General features: G+C 38.0%; 1 protein-coding gene across 1 annotated transcript in view; it reads right to left on the bottom strand.

The window, feature by feature from the left end:
- Positions 1-21,423, bottom strand: part of LOC117330427 (HMG box-containing protein 1-like) — a 35,622-nt gene that overhangs the window by 11,605 nt on the left and 2,594 nt on the right. The window contains exons 3-11 of the mRNA XM_033888702.1: positions 18,660-18,934; positions 14,444-14,717; positions 13,806-13,937; positions 11,753-11,877; positions 9,146-9,254; positions 6,132-6,277; positions 5,304-5,427; positions 5,071-5,128; positions 3,171-3,346 (exon numbers count right to left, since the gene is read on the bottom strand). Coding sequence (XP_033744593.1) covers positions 3,171-3,346; positions 5,071-5,128; positions 5,304-5,427; positions 6,132-6,277; positions 9,146-9,254; positions 11,753-11,877; positions 13,806-13,937; positions 14,444-14,717; positions 18,660-18,934 — 1,419 coding nt within the window. The remainder of the gene's footprint in view (positions 1-3,170; positions 3,347-5,070; positions 5,129-5,303; positions 5,428-6,131; positions 6,278-9,145; positions 9,255-11,752; positions 11,878-13,805; positions 13,938-14,443; positions 14,718-18,659; positions 18,935-21,423) is intronic.

The raw sequence follows: 21,423 nt of genomic DNA, 5'->3' as shown, positions 1-21,423 counted from the left end.
ATGGCATTTAATACTGATGTGCCAATGTGTTCCTGATTCTATGGCATTTATAACTGATGTGCCAATGTGTTCCTGATTCTATGGCATTTAATACTGATGTGCCAATGTGTTCCTGATTCTATGGCATTTAATACTGATGTGCAAATGTGTTCCCGATTCTATGGCATTTAATACTGATGTGCCAATGTGTTCCTGATTCTATGGCATTTATAACTGATGTGCCAATGTGTTCCTGATTCTATGGCATTTAATACTGATGTGCCAATGTGTTCCTGATTCTATGGCATTTAATACTGATGTGCCAATGTGTTCCTGATTCTATGGCATTTAATACTGATGTGCCAATGTGTTCCTGATTCTATGGCATTTAATACTGATGTGCCAATGTGTTCCTGATTCTATGGCATTTATAACTGATGTGCCAATGTGTTCCCGATTCTATGGCATTTAATACTGATGTGCCAATGTGTTCCTGATTCTATGGCATTTAATACTGATGTGCCAATGTGTTCCTGATTCTATGGCATTTAATACTGATGTGCCAATGTGTTCCTGATTCTATGGCATTTAATACTGATGTGCCAATGTGTTCCTGATTCTATGGCATTTATAACTGATGTGCCAATGTGTTCCTGATTCTATGGCATTTAATACTGATGTGCCAATGTGTTACCGATTCTATGGCATTTATAACTGATGTGCTAATGTGTTACCGATTCTATGGCATTCATAACTGATGTGCTAATGTGTTCCTGATTCTATGGCATTTAATACTGATGTGCTAATGTGTTCCTGATTCTATGGCATTTAATACTGATGTGCCAATGTGTTACTGATTGTATAGCATTTAATACTGATGTGCCAATGTGTTCCTGATTCTATGGCATTTAATACTGATGTGCCAATGTGTTCCTGATTCTATGGCATTTAATACTGATGTGCCAATGTGTTCCTGATTCTATGGCATTTATAACTGATGTGCCAATGTGTTCCTGATTCTATGGCATTTAATACTGATGTGCCAATGTGTTCCTGATTCTATGGCATTTAATACTGATGTGCCAATGTGTTACTGATTCTATGGCGTTAAATACTGATGTGCCAATGTGTTCCTGATTCTATGGCATTTAATACTGATGTGCCAATGTGTTCCTGATTCTATGGCATGTATAACTGATGTGCCAATGTGTTCCTGATTCTATGGCATTTAATACTGATGTGCCAATGTGTTACCGATTCTATGGCATTTATAACTGATGTGCTAATGTGTTACCGATTCTATGGCATTCATAACTGATGTGCTAATGTGTTCCTGATTCTATGGCATTTAATACTGATGTGCCAATGTGTTCCTGATTCTATGGCATTTAATACTGATGTGCCAATGTGTTACTGATTGTATAGCATTTAATACTGATGTGCCAATGTGTTACTGATTCTATGGCATTTAATACTGATGTGCCAATGTGTTACTGATTCTATGGCATTTAATACTGATGTGCCAATGTGTTCCTGATTCTATGGCATTCATAACTGATGTGCCAATGTGTTCCTGATTCTATGGCATTTATAACTGATGTGCCAATGTGTTCCTGATTCTATGGCATTTAATACTGATGTGCCAATGTGTTCCTGATTCTATGGCATTTATAACTGATGTGCCAATGTGTTCCTGATTCTATGGCATTTAATACTGATGTGCCAATGTGTTACCGATTCTATGGCATTCATAACTGATGTGCTAATGTGTTACCGATTCTATGGCATTTATAACTGATGTGCTAATGTGTTCCTGATTCTATGGCATTTAATACTGATGTGCTAATGTGTTCCTGATTCTATGGCATTTAATACTGATGTGCCAATGTGTTCCTGATTCTATGGCATTTAATACTGATGTGCCAATGTGTTACTGATTGTATAGCATTTAGTACTGATGTGCCAATGTGTTCCTGATTCTATGGCATTTAATACTGATGTGCCAATGTGTTCCTGATTCTATGGCATTTAATACTGATGTGCCAATGTGTTCCTGATTCTATGGCATTTAATACTGATGTGCCAATGTGTTCCTGATTCTATGGCATTTATAACTGATGTGCTAATGTGTTCCTGATTCTATGGCATTTAATACTGATGTGGCAATGTGTTCCTGATTCTATGACATTTAATACTGATGTGCTAATGTGTTCCTGATTCTATGGCATTTATAACTGATGTGCTAATGTGTTCCTGATTCTATGGCATTTAATACTGATGTGCCAATGTGTTCCTGATTCTATGGCATTTAATACTGATGTGCCAATGTGTTACTGATTGTATAGCATTTAGTACTGATGTGCCAATGTGTTCCTGATTCTATGGCATTTAATACTGATGTGCCAATGTGTTCCTGATTCTATGGCATTTAATACTGATGTGCCAATGTGTTCCTGATTCTATGGCATTTAATACTGATGTGCCAATGTGTTCCTGATTCTATGGCATTTATAACTGATGTGCCAATGTGTTCCTGATTCTATGGCATTTAATACTGATGTGCTAATGTGTTCCTGATTCTATGACATTTAATACTGATGTGCTAATGTGTTCCTGATTCTATGGCATTTATAACTGATGTGCTAATGTGTTCCTGATTCTATGGCATTTAATACTGATGTGCTAATGTGTTCAATCTTTTTTTTTTATTATTTGAAGGTGTTCTTCTGATATGTGTCTTATTAGGGCACCGAAGTAGTATTCCCACACACCATGACCATCAATATGTATTAGAAACCAATGTAATCAAATAGTCCATGATTTATGCATAACAGACCCAGTATAATGATGACAGATACATGCAAGCAAGTGTTTTTTGTAACTTTTCAAAAATAACAAGTGAGAGTCAAAGAAAAACCATATACTGGCCAGCCAAACTATTACACGAGGGTTGAGATATCCATGCTCGTGGAACAGACTCATGTTTGATTATTTTTCTCACATGTTTGCAAACAAATGCAAGTTTGCAAGTAAATGGATTGCAGGTAGTTACAAGAAAAACTGTGAATCAACAGTTAAAAGAAGTTTTGTTTATAATCAACTACTTTCAGCTAAATAATAGTTATATCAGAAATAATTTGTATCAACAACTATAACTTGAGTTGGTGTTGTGATGTGGTAAAACCACCTACCTGTTGTCCTTGCCTGGGTACTTGTGGGTATACTCCAGACGGTGCTCCTTAGCAAATAACATGAACCCGTTCATTGGTCTCTTGGCTTTAAGTGATTCTGCTTTCACCGACCGTTTCTTGGTGGTTTGACCAGTGGTCTGTTTTGGGCTTACTTCAATCTCTCTCTGGTTCCTCTGCTGTATAAAATATATCAGTATAACAATGACATTAGCATCAGGCCTAAACAGTTCTATCATTAACATCAGGCCTAAACAGTTCTATCATTAACATCAGGCCTAAACACTTGTATCGTTAACATCAGGCCTAAACACTTGTATCAGCATCAAGCCTAAACAGTTCTATCAGCATCAGGCCTAAACACTTGTATCATTAACATCAGGCCTAAACACTTGTATCATTAACATCAGGCCTAAACACTTGTATCAGCATCAGGCCTAAACACTTGTATCATTAACATCAGGCCTAAACACTTGTATCATTAACATCAGGCCTAAACACTTGTATCATTAACATCAGGCCTAAACACTTGTATCAGCATCAGGCCTAAACACTTGTATCATTAACATCAGGCCTAAACACTTGTATCGTTAACATCAGGCCTAAACACTTGTATCAGTGTCAGGCCTAAACACTTGTATCATTAACATCAGGCCTAAACACTTGTATCATTAACATCAGGCCTAAACACTTGTATCAGTGTCAGGCCTAAACACTTGTATCATTAACATCAGGCCTAAACACTTGTATCATTAACATCAGGCCTAAACACTTGTATCATTAACATCAGGCCTAAACACTTGTATCATTAACATCAGGCCTAAACACTTGTATCAGCATCAGGCCTAAACACTTGTATCATTAACATCAGGCCTAAACACTTGTATCATTAACATCAGGCCTAAACACTTGTATCATTAACATCAGGCCTAAACACTTGTATCAGCATCAGGCCTAAACACTTGTATCATTAACATCAGGCCTAAACACTTGTATCGTTAACATCAGGCCTAAACACTTGTATCAGTGTCAGGCCTAAACACTTGTATCAGCATCAGGCCTAAACACTTGTATCAGCGTCAGGCCTAAACACTTGTATCAGTGTCAGGCCTAAACACTTGTATCAGTGTCAGGCCTAAACACTTGTATCAGTGTCAGGCCTAAACACTTGTATCAGCATCAGGCCTAAGCACCTGTATCCTGCCCTTTAGTGGTAAATATTATTATATATATATGCCGTTCAGTGGTATCTGTCCTTTAGTGGCCGGTATATAGTAATTCAGTGGTATCAGTCCTTTAGTGGTATATAGTAATTCAGTGGTATCAGTCCTTTAGTGACTGTGGTATATAGTAATTCAGTGGTATCAGCCCTTTAGTGGTATATAGTAATTCAGTGGTATCAGTCCTTTAGTGGTATATAGTAATTCAGTGGTATCAGTCCTTTAGTGGTATATAGTAATTCAGTGGTATCAGTCCTTTAGTGACTGTGGTATATAGTAATTCAGTGGTATCAGCCCTTTAGTGGTATATAGTAATTCAGTGGTATCAGTCCTTTAGTGGTATATAGTAATTCAGTGGTATCAGCCCTTTAGTGGTATATAGTAATTCAGTGGTATCAGCCCTTTAGTGGTATATAGTAATTCAGTGGTATCAGCCCTTTAGTGGTATATAGTAATTCAGTGGTATCAGTCCTTTAGTGGTATATAGTAATTCAGTGGTATCAGTCCTTTAGTGGTATATAGTAATTCAGTGGTATCAGACCTTTAGTGGTATATAGTAATTCAGTGGTATCAGCCCTTTAGTGGTATATAGTAATTCAGTGGTATCAGCCCTTTAGTAGTATATAGTAATTCAGTGGTATCAACCCTTACCAGATCAGATTATAGATACCAGATATACTAACCTGTGCCATAGTGCTGAGTGTGAATACTGCAGACGTGTAGCTTGGACTAGTTGAGTCACTGCAAATAAAAATCAGACTGTAAGTAGGAAATACACAGTTAATATAGCCGGTGAATTTCTCTTACTTTCTAGTGAAATGGTTTGATTTATATACAAAAGACAGATATCTTCCGAAAACCATGAGCTACCGTGGCAGTAGGATGCCAACACTGGATTACTGATATCATTTATTACCTTTGGAATGAGCCGAATGCTGCGTCTGGATGAGAGGGAGGAAGACACAGGTCGCCTATCTCCAGCTGATTACAAGGAATACCGTAATGCTCTGCTGTCATTGTGTCATTTAGGGATGCCCATCCTGGGGAGAAATGTTGATTGTTTCAAGGTCACCAAAGGTCAGCATTTACAACAATGTCTCGACTTTAATCATTTACATACTGTATATGTGGAAATTTAAAACATCGTAGGTACTGTCTAACAACTATGACTCTGGGATTTTATTGAATTTGAGAAGATTCTTACCACATTTTGCCAATAATTGTCAACATTAACATGTTCAATGTTGACCAATGACCTAAAAAAAAAAAAAAAAAAAAAAATCGACGAAAAAAAACCCACTTGATTTCCAAGTATCATAGGCTCTTTATTGTCCTTGATACTCCAATGGTTGGGATAACAACACCTTGATGCTACAGGGGTTACAATCTTAACGGTAGGGATCGTAATCACTTGAGCATTGACAATGCAAATTTACATGATAACAGTGTATTTATACGAGAAAGAAGCATTCAATCCCAGATACCAGCTGATAAAGTAAGAGGGCCCAGGTTTTTACTGTTTTTGGTAAAAAATAGTCAAGGAAAAAAGTTGATGGACAAACAGACAGACAACGGACACTGCACCATATATATATATATATATATATATATATACCATAAGAACCAAGGCAATATAACTGAATATTCTCCCGACAGTTACTTTTCATATCAATAAAACAATCTATTTTCTCATCATTTATATCAAAAGGAATTTAGACTATATAAACTGTATGATTTGTCTTACCTTTTTCTTTTACAAAGAATGGGTGATCAGTTTTACACTGGACCAGCACATCTGATTGACCTTTGACCTCAGCCGAGAAGAGTAGATTGGTGGTCTCTGGCTGTCTGCATAGTATGTCCTTCAGTAACAGGCCGTTAGGGGCATAGCTGTAAAAAGTAACAAAATGGAATCCAATACCACAACAGAAACGGTCACCAAATCATCAAAGGTCCTGTCTGACAAAGTTGGACAGGAGCATTTGTCAGACAAATACAGGAGTCAACAAAGAAACACAGATATGTCTGTCAGGATAATACAGGTGTGTCTGCCACAGCAACACAGGTATCAATATTGGACAGGTGTGTATGGCATAAAGCAATAGCATACTATAAGTTGTTGTCTATCAGAAAAGTGCAGAAGTCTCCATCTGTTTGTCAGAGAAATGTCAGTTGTGACCTTGAGAGAAATGCCAAATTGCTGCCATGTTGTCGTACCTTGACTTATACTGTGGGAACATCCAACTTACTACCTGATGCGAACAAAGTTACGATGGCAATATTAATCATGCTGCTGTATCAGAGACACTTCTGGATTACGATGTACTATACCATACATTACATTGTATACTATACCTGGGACTTGATCCCTGTCTACAGGCCTGGATTACAATGTATACCATACCTGGGATTTGTTCCATGTCTACAGGCCTGGATTACAATGTATACCATACCTGGGACTTGTTCCCTGTCTACAGGCCTGGATTACAATATAATGTACAGTGGACCCTCGATAATCCGAACACCTTCGTTCCCAGCCCAAACCGTCCGGATTACGAGTTTTCCGGACTACCGAATTTCGTCTACCAGGTCAAAAAAAATTGTTGTGTAAGAGTTATCTCCCTTGACTCTATACAATACGGGACGTTTTAATGACGTTTCATAAACACGTCTAATTGTCAGTCTTTTTAAAAAATAAATATACTTATGTTCTTGATATGATTCTTGTTTTCTTTTATTTTGTAGAAACTAAAAAATAAACAATGTTTTTAAAAGAACATGTGAAGTGAAAGTTGTTTTATTTATAGCGGACATATGTGACCTACAAACAACACACATGGGTTACGTCCCAGAGGTTCACAAACGAGTAGAAATTACATACGTTAAATACCTGAAATGAAAGACCCACTATGTACAATGTACGTTTTTTTACGTAAATTATGAACCTGAAATGAAAGACCCGGTAAATGTACTATGTGTGTAATTAATAACATGCATCTTTCAATGAGTCGTCATTACACGTAACGGTGTTACAAGCCGATATCCTTGTTTACCCAATACAATTGTTAGTGATGTTAATTACCGATAATAAATTTATTACATGCATTTGTGATTGATTAAGTATCGTATCACATACTGTATGTTAGTGAATTAATTATTGCTAACTACGAAATAGCACTATGTAAAATAACTATAATAGATATTGTACGTCAAGTTGATAAAAGCAAGACCAGTCTACACTATAAAACCCTTTAATACTGAAGCATTTAGGTCGATCGTAAAGAAAAGCAATGTACCGTTATAAAAACAGAGCTACATTGTAACACAGGTAAACACCCGGGGCTATGACCTGGCAGCGGTCGCTATGACTACGCACAATGTCAAGCGATAGTCTGTACAGCTGTCGACACGGGTGACTTGCCCGACATTTTTCTCTCCTCGTGGTGAAAAAATCGTCCGGATTATCGGGGGAAATTTACTAATGAAAAGTACTTTCCGTTCCCAAAATGGGCTTCCGGAATCGGAAACCGAATTTCCGGACTGGTGAGTACAAATAACGTTACGGAAATCCGTTCCCGTGCTATTCCGTCCGGACTGCGAGTTTTCCGGACTATCGGCGTCCGGATTATCGCGGGTCCACTGTATACCATACCTGGGATTTGTTCCCTGTCTACAGGCCTGGATTACAATGTATACCATACCTGGGACTTGTTCCCTGTCTACAGGCCTGGATTACAATGTATACCATACCTGGGATTTGGTCCCTGTCTACAGGCCTGGATTACAATGTATACCATACCTGGGACTTGTTCCCTGTCTACAGGCCTGGGTTACTATGTATACCATACCTGGGACTAATGTTCCCTGTCTACAGGCCTGGATTACAATGTATACCATACCTGGGACTTGTTCCCTGTCTACAGGCCTGGATTACAATGTATACCATACCTGGGACTTGTTCCCTGTCTACAGGCCTGGATTACAATGTATACCATACCTGGGACTTGGTCCATGTCTACAGGCCTGGATTACAATGTATACCATACCTGGGACTTGTTCCATGTCTACAGGCCTGGATTACTATGTATACCATACCTGGGATTTGTTCCCTGTCTACAGGCCTGGATTACAATGTATACCATACCTGGGACTTATTCCCTGTCTACAGGCCTGGATTACAATGTATACCATACCTGGGACTTGTTCAATGTCTACAGGCCTGGATTACAATGTATACCATACCTGGGATTTGTTCCCTGTCTACAGGCCTGGATTACTATGTATACCATACCTGGGATTTGTTCCATGTCTACAGGCCTGGATTACTATGTATACCATACCTGGGACTTGTTTACTGTCTACAGGCCTGGATTACTATGTATACCATACCTGGGATTTGTTCCATGTCTACAGGCCTGGATTACTATGTATACCATACCTGGGATTTGTTCCCTGTCTACAGGCCTGGATTACAATGTATACCATACCTGGGACTTGTTCCATGTCTACAGGCCTGGATTACTATGTATACCATACCTGGGACTTGTTCCATGTCTACAGGCCTGGATTACTATGTATACCATACCTGGGACTTGTTCCATGTCTACAGGCCTGGATTACTATGTATACCATACCTGGGACTTGTTCCATGTCTACAGGCCTGGATTACAATGTATACCATACCTGGGATTTGTTCCCTGTCTACAGGCCTGGATTATGTTCCATGTCTACAGGCCTGGATTACTATGTATACCATACCTGGGATTTGTTCCATGTCTACAGGCCTGCTGAGACAACTCTTCATGCCGAGCTAATTCCTCCACACTAGACCAGACTTCCTCTCCATCAACAAAGTGAACAATAGTTCCTACAAACAGAATGTATTGTAACTGCATTGTTTTCACGGAACAAATATTGTACTGACTATCATAAAGTTAATGATCCATTGTTAATCGTCCAAAAAATATCCGTCGTTCATTTCTGGAGTATAGAAAAAAAATTGACTACATATACTATTCTTCTCAGAAAACACTTTAATGGTGCTCAAATTAATAAACAATCATATTTTGCAGAATTTTCTAGTGTTCTGAGTTTAATAAAGATTTGTTTACTCTGATAAAATGGTTTTAAAGGAAACAAAAGCTGTATGTATATCTAGGAGTTTGATAAAAGCTTAACTAATATAACAAGAAATGAAGTCAACATGCTATTTAGTACTAAAGAACCCTCGCCCAAAACAGTTGCTATAGACTGAACCTATGTAAGTTCCTCTTAATCTATATCACTGTAAATACTTCACTTTTAACAAAGAATAATGTCAATTAGAATTGCAAGCCTGATGCAAATTGTTTAACCTCACATAAAATATTACAAAATATACCATAAAACAGCTCTACAGTATATAAGATATCTGAGAAAATATGTCATAAACCAGCTATCATTTCCTAGAGAAAATGTTTGTATAACATGTAAAATGTGATCTAGGGACAGGCCAAGTGCATCAGATTTCATAAATATAGTTCAGATGAAAAGAACAAACATTGCATATCATATAAGAGGCCCAATGGACCTGTATCGCTCACCTGGCATTGATCTGAGGAAAGCGTTTAAGGTCTATATATTAAGATCATTCATTTGAATATCAATCCCTAGGTTGACTTCCATTCATCACACACTGGCCAAATGCCTTCACCCTAAGCCTTTTGAGATTTCAGAAGTTGTTTAATTGTTTTAGACATTTGACCTCTGTGATCCTGGATATAAGTGAAGGTCATTCAACATGTAACATGTCCAACATAAGGCCTCTGGCCTCGCCTCTTGGTATTGAGAAGACGTTGTTGGAAATAGGTCAAGGTCATTTATACAAATTGATCAACTTTGGTAGCACTTCAGTCCAACATATTTCAGGCCCAATACCAGGTCCCTGGCCGGCCCTCTTGAATATTAGGAAGATGTTGCTTTTAGCCCTGCAGGCAAACAAACTTGGTAGCAATTTACCACAGCATGCTACTGGCACCATGCTTGGTCCCTGGGCCTCTTGGTTATGGTACGTATTGAGAAAAAGTTGTTTCAAGATTTTAGCATATTTGACCCCTATGAACTTAAATGTAGGTCAAGGTCATTCCTTTTATCAAACTTGGTAGCACTTTACTCCAGCATGCTACAGGCCTAAAGTCGCGTTCCTATCTAGCCTATTGAGAAGATGTCTAAAGATTTAAGCACATTTTTACCCCTGGGACCTTGAATGTAGGTCAAGGTCTTTCACTGGTGACCTTCCACCCTAGCACACTACAGTCCCAATATCAGGTCCTTGAGTCTCTCGGTTCATTGAAAGAAGTTGTTTAAAGATTTTAGTCTATTTGACCCATGTGACCATGAATAAAGGTCAAGGACATTCATGTTAACAAAGTTGATAGGCCTACACCCCAGCATGCTACAGGCCCAATAGCAGGTGCCTTGACCTTTTGGTTCTTGAGAAAAAGGATAGACAGCATATCATAAGCTCATGACAGATGTCTATTGTTTCATGAAAATTGGTTGAAGGAGTATAAGCAACATTACACCAAACAAACTCTAAGTAAGCAAACCATCAAAGGCACATCCTAATAAAAACAACATATAAACATTAATCTAAATGTGAAATTAATCACAGGTAGTGGTACCAATTTTCAAAAGAATTACTTTAGAAAATCAACGAGTCGTTCTCGGCAAACTTTATATAAGAATACCACAATTCACTTAAATACCATATTTGGGCTTTTATTACCTGCTGGGTTGAATACAAATTTGATTCTTCTTGTGTGGCAGAGAATATGCTAAGGCAGTTATGACTCATCAGATAGAAAATTTAGAATGTGATAAATTAATGATGCGAACATTCTTAGTAGTGTGAAGCAATTAAAATAATATTACGGATCATCATGTACCACAAAAATTAACACATAGCAACAGCAGACTGCATGTGTCACACAACACCTAGGGTGCATATACTTACATTTCCTACCCGATGGAAAGATCAGAAAGAAAATAATATTTATCTAAATTCATTTGACAAATTGATGAATTACACCAAAACTAGATCTTAAACTTTAAAACATCTATATTGCACTGTTGCTGTTTTGTGGGTATATAACTTCCAAAAAGTTGTTCATGAACCATGGATAAGAAATTCTTGTAAATTCTGAAACTCACATGTAAAAAATATACATGTACATTGTATGTGTGGTAATTGGTTTCATTTATAGTTTTGTCATGTCTACTATGTCATGTTGTCCATGCATAAAGTCAGATACGTCTCCTCTCAGCAGGAAATTGTCAAAAAATCAATAATTTGGAAGTTTCAATATAGAACTATCAATAACTCACCTTTGACAAAACACTGCCAGACAGCTGTAGGCCATTTGTGGGACCAGTCCCCATCAGCAGAGTTGGATGCTGGGAAGGGTGAGGAGGAAGTTACGCGGGGGTCACTGCCATCCTCACTATGATCCCTACAACAAAATCATTAGAGGATCAAATACCAACATGACCAAAGATTTATAAGGTCAGTACACACACAGTATACAATTCGTAAGGTCAGTAGGTACACAGTATACAATTCGTAAGGTCAGTAGGTACAGTGTATACAATTTGTAAGGTCAGTAGGTACAGAGTATACAATTCGTAAGGTCAGTAGGTACACAGTATACAATTCGTAAGGTCAGTAGGTACAGTGTATACAATTTGTAAGGTCAGTAGGTACACAGTATAAAATTTGTAAGGTCAGTAGCTACAGAGTATACAATTCGTAAGGTCAGTAGGTACAGTGTATACAATTCGTAAGGTCAGTAGGTACAGAGAATACCATTCCTAAGGTCAGTAGGTACAGTGTATACAATTTGTAAGGTCAGTAGGTACAGTGTATATAATTCGTAAGGTCAGTAGGTACACAGTATAAAATTTGTAAGGTCAGTAGCTACAGAGTATACAGTTCGTAAGGTCAGTAGGTACACAGTATACAATTCGTAAGGTCAGTAGGTACACAGTATACAATTCGTAAGGTCAGTAGGTACAGAATATACAATTCGTAAGGTCAGTAGGTACACAGTATACCATTCGTAAGGTCAGTAGGTACACAGTATACCATTCGTAAGGTCAGTAGGTACAGAGCATACAATTCGTAAGGTCAGTAGGTACAGAGTATACAATTCGTAAGGTCAGTACGTACAGTGTATATGATTCGTAAGGTCAGTAGGTACAGAGTATACAATTCGTAAGGTCAGTAGGTACAGTGTATACAATTCATAAGGTATACAATTTGTAAGGTCAGTAGTATAGGTACAGTGTATACAATTCGTAAGGTCAGTAGGTACAGTGTATACAATTCGTAAGGTCAGTAGGTACAGTGTATACAATTCGTAAGGTCAGTAGGTACACAGTATACAATTTGTAAGGTCAGTAGGTACAGTGCATACAATTCGTAAGGTCAGTAGGTACACAGTATAAAATTCGTAAGGTCAGTAGGTACAGAGTATACAGTTCGTAAGGTCAGTACGTACAGTGTATATAATTCGTAAGGTCAGTAGGTACACAGTATAAAATTTGTAAGGTCAGTAGCTACAGAGTATACAATTCGTAAGGTCAGTAGGTACAGTGTATACAATTCGTAAGGTCAGTAGGTACAGAGAATACCATTCGTAAGGTCAGTAGGTACAGTGTATACAATTTGTAAGGTCAGTAGGTACAGTGTATATAATTCGTAAGGTCAGTAGGTACACAGTATAAAATTTGTAAGGTCAGTAGCTACAGAGTATACAGTTCGTAAGGTCAGTAGGTACAGTGTATACAATTCGTAAGGTCAGTAGGTACAGAGAATACCATTCGTAAGGTCAGTAGGTACAGTGTATACAATTTGTAAGGTCAGTAGGTACAGTGTATACAATTCGTAAGGTCAGTAGGTACAGAGTATACAATTCACACTAAAATAGCATTGAAAATTACTGAAAACAGTTGCACTAAAATAGCATTGAAAATTAAGTGAAAACAGTTATACTAAGACAAGGGCCGAGTTATGTGGAATACCCCACACAACACACAGGTTTTATCTTTATTGTTACCTGCCCCAAAATGACCTTAAACTTTGACTCTTGACTCTATCAAAAAATAGAAGTCATATCTTCTCATAAAGGAGGATGTTTAATACAGCTGTACTACCAAGAACAATTTTTAGTCCTCCTTGTCTCTGAGTTGTCCTGACAACCAATGAATCTCACATGTGCTCTACAAAGAAAGAATTCTCCCAAAATCAAAATTTGTCTGTAATCAAAATGAACCTTGAACTAACCTTGATTCAAAATTAATAGAGGTAATACTCTCATGAAAACAATAAAAAATAGATAGTGTCCATACAATTTTTTATATTATAGTATAAGACATTTACTTGTAATGAAAGTTTCCTCTGTCTTGTTGAGAGGTTGGGTCATTCATCAGGTTTCTGCCTGTGTATCCAGTGTTCCCATGGTAACCTGCCCACTGTTCCTCTCTCATCATCTGATCCTCTGTCCCCATAGATCTGTGCATCAATATACAATCTCACAATTCCTTTCGTGTGACACAAACAACAATATCATGCATCACTATAATGGAAATTGTCATTCCATACATGTTTTTTTGTTATAATAAAAGTTTGATCTTTGAGATGAAGTTTCAAAACACAAGTATGTGAATATAAGCTGGAAATGTGATTCAAATACTGTAATACCATGCAAGGTAATTAATTGTCATAAGTATATTAATGTAATTCCTACCGATTCAGCATGCTAATTATTAAGAATACTAAAATCTGCTACTTGTATCTTTGTATTAATATAATAATGTATATAAATGTATTTCTCCTTTTTTGATGATAAACACAATGAACTTGAGCATAAATGAAAATATAAACATACTGTACATGTAGTTTTAGTCAAATTCACAAGACCTTGAAAAAACTTATTTGACTTAATGAAATATAATTGTAATTAAATTTCATATTTAAGGCTGTTAAAAAAATCTGAACTGTCAACAAACAAAGCCTACTTAGATTTGTCAGTTTCGATGTGTTTGTCCCAGCAGAAGGGCTGAGCAGTCTGCATGAGGGGACTCTGGTTGCTGGTGGCGATGATTGCAAACTCTTTCAATTTTCCGTCATCAGCTTTTATTTCTGTAGGAGTTATGTCCCTTGAAGCCTGTGTTTCTGTCCTGGACTGTAGACAGGTCTCCCCAAATCCCCATTGCTGCATTTTGTGTGTATCCTTCATAGTATGATCCTCTTCCATAAGTTGAAGAGGAGGGGGTACTTTCTTTCCAAATTCTTAAATTATATCAAATACATTTTTATTGTATATTGTTCTTTCACAATGTCTTTTAATATGTCCTAGTTAGCAGCACTATATACAGATCATACAAAAGTCTCAAAATTGTTAATTTTTCAATATACAATAAAAATGTAATATTTATTTCATTGACAACATGTACAATATGGGTCAATAACATCTTCTCTACCTTGACTATAACAACCTGTCATTAGCCTTGGTAGCTTAACACATTGCCATGCTAACTAAGTGCTATATCATCTCAACTAAAGTTACACTCCTGCTTTGTGGTAAGTACAGTCCCAAACCTGACAATAATGATCATTAAAATCATCATCTCACTTGTTTAAGTGAATTACTGTCTGTCAAAGGCCATCTCAGCTCTGACCATTGGTCATTCATTCATCTTCTTACCTCAATTATAGCTAATATAGCAGTTGTCATACCATAATACTTACAGATCAGTCGCAAATTTCATGATATTGGTCTGTCTCCATTGATAGCATCTGACCTAGTACATACTTTATACATTACTCATCTCAAACTCCATCATACTGGTCATTCCATCCTCTTACCTTGTACAATATAATACAGTACTTAGAGATCAGTCTCAAACTCCATCATACTGGTCATTCCATTGTCTTACCTTGTACAATATAATACAGTACTCAGAGATCAGTTTCACACTCCATCATACTGGTCATTCCATTACCTTTCCTGTAGCTGTTGTCTGTTCATGGACAATTAAGCCATGTCACCATACTATGGTCACTCAAAATCTCTACATTTTTGTGTTGTACTCCAATTAAAACACCTGCCATGACCACAATGGTGAACTATAACCTCGTACCTGTAGTACCACAATGATGAACTATAACCTTGTACCTGTAGTACCACAATGATGAATTATAACCTCGTACCTGTAGTACCACAATGGTGAATTATAACCTCGTACCTGTAGTACCACAATGGTGAACTATAACCTCGTACCTGTAGTACCACAATGGTGAATTATAACCCCGTACCTGTAGTACCACAATGGTGAACTATAACCTCGTACCTGTAGTACCACAATGGTGAACTATAACCTAGTACCTGTAGTACCACAATGGTGAATTATAACCCTGACCTGTAGTACCACAATGGTGAACTATAACCTCGTACCTGTAGTACAACAATGGTGAACTATAACCTCGTACCTGTAGTACCACAATGGTGAACTTTATCCTCGTGGTTGATTTTTTGTTTGTGGTCAGTTCAATCACCAATAACATTGGTCACTCCATATCCTTTAACCGTTAAGATGTACAGTCTGTAATGTCTAGACGTCTGGTTCTAACTAAACTGGTCTTAACTCCAACGTACATACCCCTCGGTATACTCAGTATACATATATATATATCAGACAGAAGTTATTACACAGGAAAACCCTAAAGATCTATCTATACAATCTGTGCCCTTCCTATACAGTCAATAAGTATACACGTTTTTGTCGAACCACGTCTGTTTCCGTCGAACCACGTCTGTATCAAGCGTCCAATACGGCTCTTGAAGGGCATTATAAATGGTGACTAAGAGGTACAGTCTTAAAATAACAATGATGCAATAATGAGCAGGAAATACACTATTTTTGCTGTGGGTTTATATAACATACATGCACACTGTAGCAGACATTACACAACAGATGCACATTTACTTGAATGTTGTAAAGAACTTGCATCTATTTCTTAACTGGTGGAAACGCTTATAACATTCATTACTGTTGTCAATATATATATTTACATGTTTTGATATTTCTATTGAAATCCATCCTCTTACCTCTTTAGAAAATCCTGTATGTAGATGGTTCACGTGTAGTTTCCCTCGACCAAATTGTTCACTCTCCTCTCTAATTACTGCCAATATATGACCATTCTTTTGCAGCCAATATAATAATTAGTTTCACTAGCAGTACCTAAAGTTATATCAATTTTATTCCGGTGTATATGTCACTCACTCACTAAACTGATCACATCGACCAATGATCCTAGCTTGGACTATTGATCAGAGTGACTAACGTAGCCATCTCCCTACCTTTAGTTTCTGCCTATAGAGGTCACACTCAAAGCCAGTCACATTTGTCATTCCTTGCCCTAACCTTTATTTTTTACCTGTAGAGGTCACCTTCAATGCTAACCACATTGGTCATTTTATGCCCTAACCTCAAGTTTTATTTTCTACATGTAGAGGTCACCCTCAATGCTGACCACATTGGTCACTTTATGCCCTAACCTTAAGTTTTATTTTCTACCTGTAGAGTTCCCTCTCAATGTCAACCAAATTGCTCACTTCATCTGGAGAGGTGACTCTATGCCCTTACCTGTAGTTCCTACCTATAGAGGTTACTTTATGTCCCTACCTGTAGTTCCTTCCAATAGAGGTGACTCTATTCCCTACCTGTAGTTCCTACCTATAGAGGTCACTCTATTCCCTACCTGTAGTTCCTTCCAATAGAGGTGACTCTATTCCCTACCTGTAGTTCCTACCTATAGAGGTGACTCTATTCCCTACCTGTAGTTCCTACCTATAGAGGTCACTCTATGTCCCTACCTGTAGTTCCTACCTATAGAGGTGACTCTATGTCCCTACCTGTAGTTCCTACCTATAGAGGTCACTCTATGTCCCTACCTGTAGTTCCTACCTATAGAGGTCACTCTATTCCCTACCTGTAGTTCCTACCTATAGAGGTCACTCTAGCTATGTCCCTACCTGTAGTTCCTACCTATAGAGGTCACTCTATTCCCTACCTGTAGTTCCTACCTATAGAGGTCACTCTATGTCCCTACCTGTAGTTCCTACCTATAGAGGTCACTCTATGCCCTTACCTGTAGTTCCTACCTATAGAGGTGACTCTATGCCCTTACCTGTAGTTCCTACCTATAGAGGTGACTCTATGTCCTACCTGTAGTTCCTACCTATAGAGGTGACTCTATGTCCCTACCTGTAGTTCCTACCTATAGAGGTCACTCTATTCCCTACCTGTAGTTCCTACCTATAGAGGTCACTCTATGTCCCTACCTGTAGTTCCTACCTATAGAGGTCACTCTATTCCCTACCTGTAGTTCCTACCTATAGAGGTGACTCTATGTCCCTACCTGTAGTTCCTACCTATAGAGGTGACTCTATGTCCCTACCTGTAGTTCCTACCTATAAAGGTCACTCTATGTCCCTACCTGTAGTTCCTACCTATAGAGGTCAATCTATTCCCTACCTGTAGTTCCTACCTATAGAGGTCACTCTATGTCCCTACCTGTAGTTCCTACCTATAGAGGTCAATCTATTCCCTACCCGTCGTTCCTACCTATAGAGGTCACTCTATTCCCTACCCGTCGTTCCTACCTGTAGAGGTCACTCTATTCCCTACCTGTAGTTCCTACCTATAGAGGTCACTCTCTTCCCTACCTGTAGTTCCTACCTATAGAGGTCAATCTATTCCCTACCTGTAGTTCCTACCTATAGAGGTCACTCTATGTCCCTACCTGTAGTTCCTACCTATAGAGGTCAATCTATTCCCTACCTGTAGTTCCTACCTATAGAGGTCACTATATTCCCTACCTGTAGTTCCTACCTATAGAGGTCACTCTATGTCCCTACCTGTAGTTCCTACCTATAGAGGTCAATCTATTCCCTACCTGTAGTTCCTACCTATAGAGGTCACTCTATGTCCCTACCTGTAGTTCCTACCTATAGAGGTCACTCTATGTCCCTACCTGTAGTTCCTACCTATAGAGGTCACTCTATTCCCTACCTGTAGTTCCTACCTATAGAGGTCACTCTATGCCCTACCAGTAGTTCCTACCTATAGAGGTGACTCTCTTCCCTACCTGTAGTTTCTACCTATAGAGGTGACTCTATGCCCCTACCTTTAGTTCCTACCTGTAGAGTTCATTATATGCCCTTACCTTTATTTTCGATGTGTCTACAGTCAGTTCCACCCCTTTGTGTATCTGCGAGTCCTGTGCAGCACGAAATATTCCTCTCCTGGACACTGTCCTCTACATTAATGTAGTCAGTCCTATCTGTTTGGCCATCACCCTCACTATCCGAGACCCCAGACTGATGTCCAGTGGTGGTGTCTGCCTCAACCTCTGGACAACAGGAGCATGACTTTTGTGCCCCAACCTCCTCGTGACACTTTGCCTTTTTACTTTCTATGTGGTACTTTAGACCATTAGCACTGCAGACAAATATATACACTGTATGTTAGGTACTAGGTTGTACAGAAATACATTATAGTGTACAGTAAAAGAAAATGCCCTAACTAGCAAAACTGGGGCTACTCCATGATTTTAGGGGGATTCAACTTTAACCCAAAGTTTACCATGGGATTCAGCTTGCCTTGGTAATGTTTCTTTTAAATGGTGGCATTTGCCAGGGGTTTTCCTACAATTTTTCAACTGGGTCCAGGGTCCATTGAATTGGTAATTTCTACGCGACAAAATGTGACATTGGCAAAAAAACAGTGAAATTCATACAAATTTCAGTTTTTCTTTGATGAATATTGCCTTTATATTATTTTTTATATCATTTTGTTATCTGCAACTGTGTTTTATTTTTCAAAAATGCCTTGGGAATTTTCACAAGATTTTTTAAGGGGAACGGGTCCTTTTAACGGACCCTGTTTCTATTGTAGGAAAATCCCTGTTCACATAAACTAAATGAGTTTGGGGTGTTTGACTTATGACCCTAACAAACTAATACATTCCCAGTCCTATCCCTGGATCAACCACTGCAATGCATACATGTATTAAACACAGGGGCTTGACACGTTCCTATGACCAAGAATATAATATCTAATCCCATGGTCCTAACTCCAGATCACTTATAGGAATGTGTCAAGCCCCTGCATGATATTAAATGTGATAGGTACTGCAGGTTTATATTCACCATTCTTCATATGGTGTTATAGGAATATTCAACCTAATAAGTGCACTGTGTGCTCACAACAAGATGTCCAATTGGCCTGTATCGCTCACCTGCTTCTACAGCAACTTTTAATTTGTTCTAGGTCATTTCTACAGATATGCTGATTACCACTATATTCAAATATCAGAGCAGGCTAGGTTTATTCATGTTAGTAAATTTTGTAAACCTTCTGCATGGTACAGATCTTATATGAACTCTCTGGGCTTCTTCTTTTAAAGATTTCAACTTATTTGACCCCTGTGATATTGAATGGAGGTCAAGGTCATTTATTTGAACGCACTTGGTAGCCCTTCATGCAAGTATGCCACAGGCCCAATAGATTCAGGTCTCTGTGCCTCAAGGTTATTGATGAGAAGTTATTTAAAGGAAAAAGTTTACGGCAGACGAATGGAAGGACAGACAGACGATAGACACCATACCACAGTTTTCCTGAAAAAGGACGAGTGCAATTATTGGGTGCGCTCATTATAGGTAAAATACTGTAAACAGGTATTAACACATAACAAAACGGAAGACAATCACAAGGTGTCACAGTAAATCTTCTCTGACAGTGGGGCTGTAAATTAACAACAGTGACAGGTGTTGGTATCTAGGCATCCTCAGGGTTAATAGATAAAAAGGTGAAAATTCACAAGAACAATATACAGGTGAGACTACTCGTGTACATGAATGTATATCATGGACTTAGATTTACATTGACTTATTTATTTTAAATTGATCTTATATGACCATGCATATAAATGGGGCTTAATATGTAGGGTCAAAATGTAACTTAGCCTATACAAAAGGACTCAACTATCATGTAGGCAAAATAACAACAATGTAGTACAGAACAACAATGTATATCATACATAGCCAACAATGTATAACATACAGTAACAACAATGTATATCATACATAACCAACAATGTATATTGTACAGTAACAACAATGTATATCATACTGATATACATTGTTGTTACTGTACAATATACATTGTTGGTTATGTATGATATACATTGTTGTTCTGTACTCCATTGTTGTTATTTTGCCGAGTCCTTTTGTAATTTCATACAGTAACAACAATGTACATCATACAGTAACAACAATGTACATCATACAGTAACAACAATGTATATCATACAGTAACAACAATGTAAAACACACAGTAACAACAAGAGGCCCAATGGGCCTGTATCGCTCACCTGGCTCTACAGCAACTTTGAAGTTGATTGAGGTCATTTCCTCAGATACTATGCTGATTACATCTTTATTCAAATATCAGAGTAGGATAGGCTAATTCATACCAATACATCTTCTAGTCCTTCACCCGAGCATACTATTGGCCTAATATCCGGTCTCGGACACTCTTGACTATCGCAAAATTATTGTTTACAGATTTAAGCCGATTTCACGCCAGTGACCCTGAATGTAGATCAAGGTCGTTCATTTGAACAAACTTGGTAGCCCTTCACCACAGCATGCTACAAGCCTAATATCAAGTCCCTTGCCCTCTTGGTTATTGAAAAGAAGTTGGTTGAAGATTATAGCCTATTTGACCCATGTGACCTTGAATGAAGGTAAAAGTTATTTATTTGAACAAAGATGGTAGCCCTTTACCCCAGCATGCTACAGGCCTCAATATCAAGTCCCTGGGCCTCTGGGTTATTGAGAAGAAGTCGTTTGAATATGATAGCCTATCTGACCCATGTGACCTTGAATAAAGGTCAATGTCATTCATTTGAACAAACTTGGTAGCCC

The sequence above is a fragment of the Pecten maximus genome, chromosome 7 (genome assembly GCF_902652985.1).
Source record: "Pecten maximus chromosome 7, xPecMax1.1, whole genome shotgun sequence".
Lineage (NCBI taxonomy): Eukaryota > Metazoa > Mollusca > Bivalvia > Pectinida > Pectinidae > Pecten > Pecten maximus.
The sequence above is the reverse complement of the archived record's forward strand: the minus strand, read 5'-3'. Positions and strand labels throughout refer to the sequence as shown.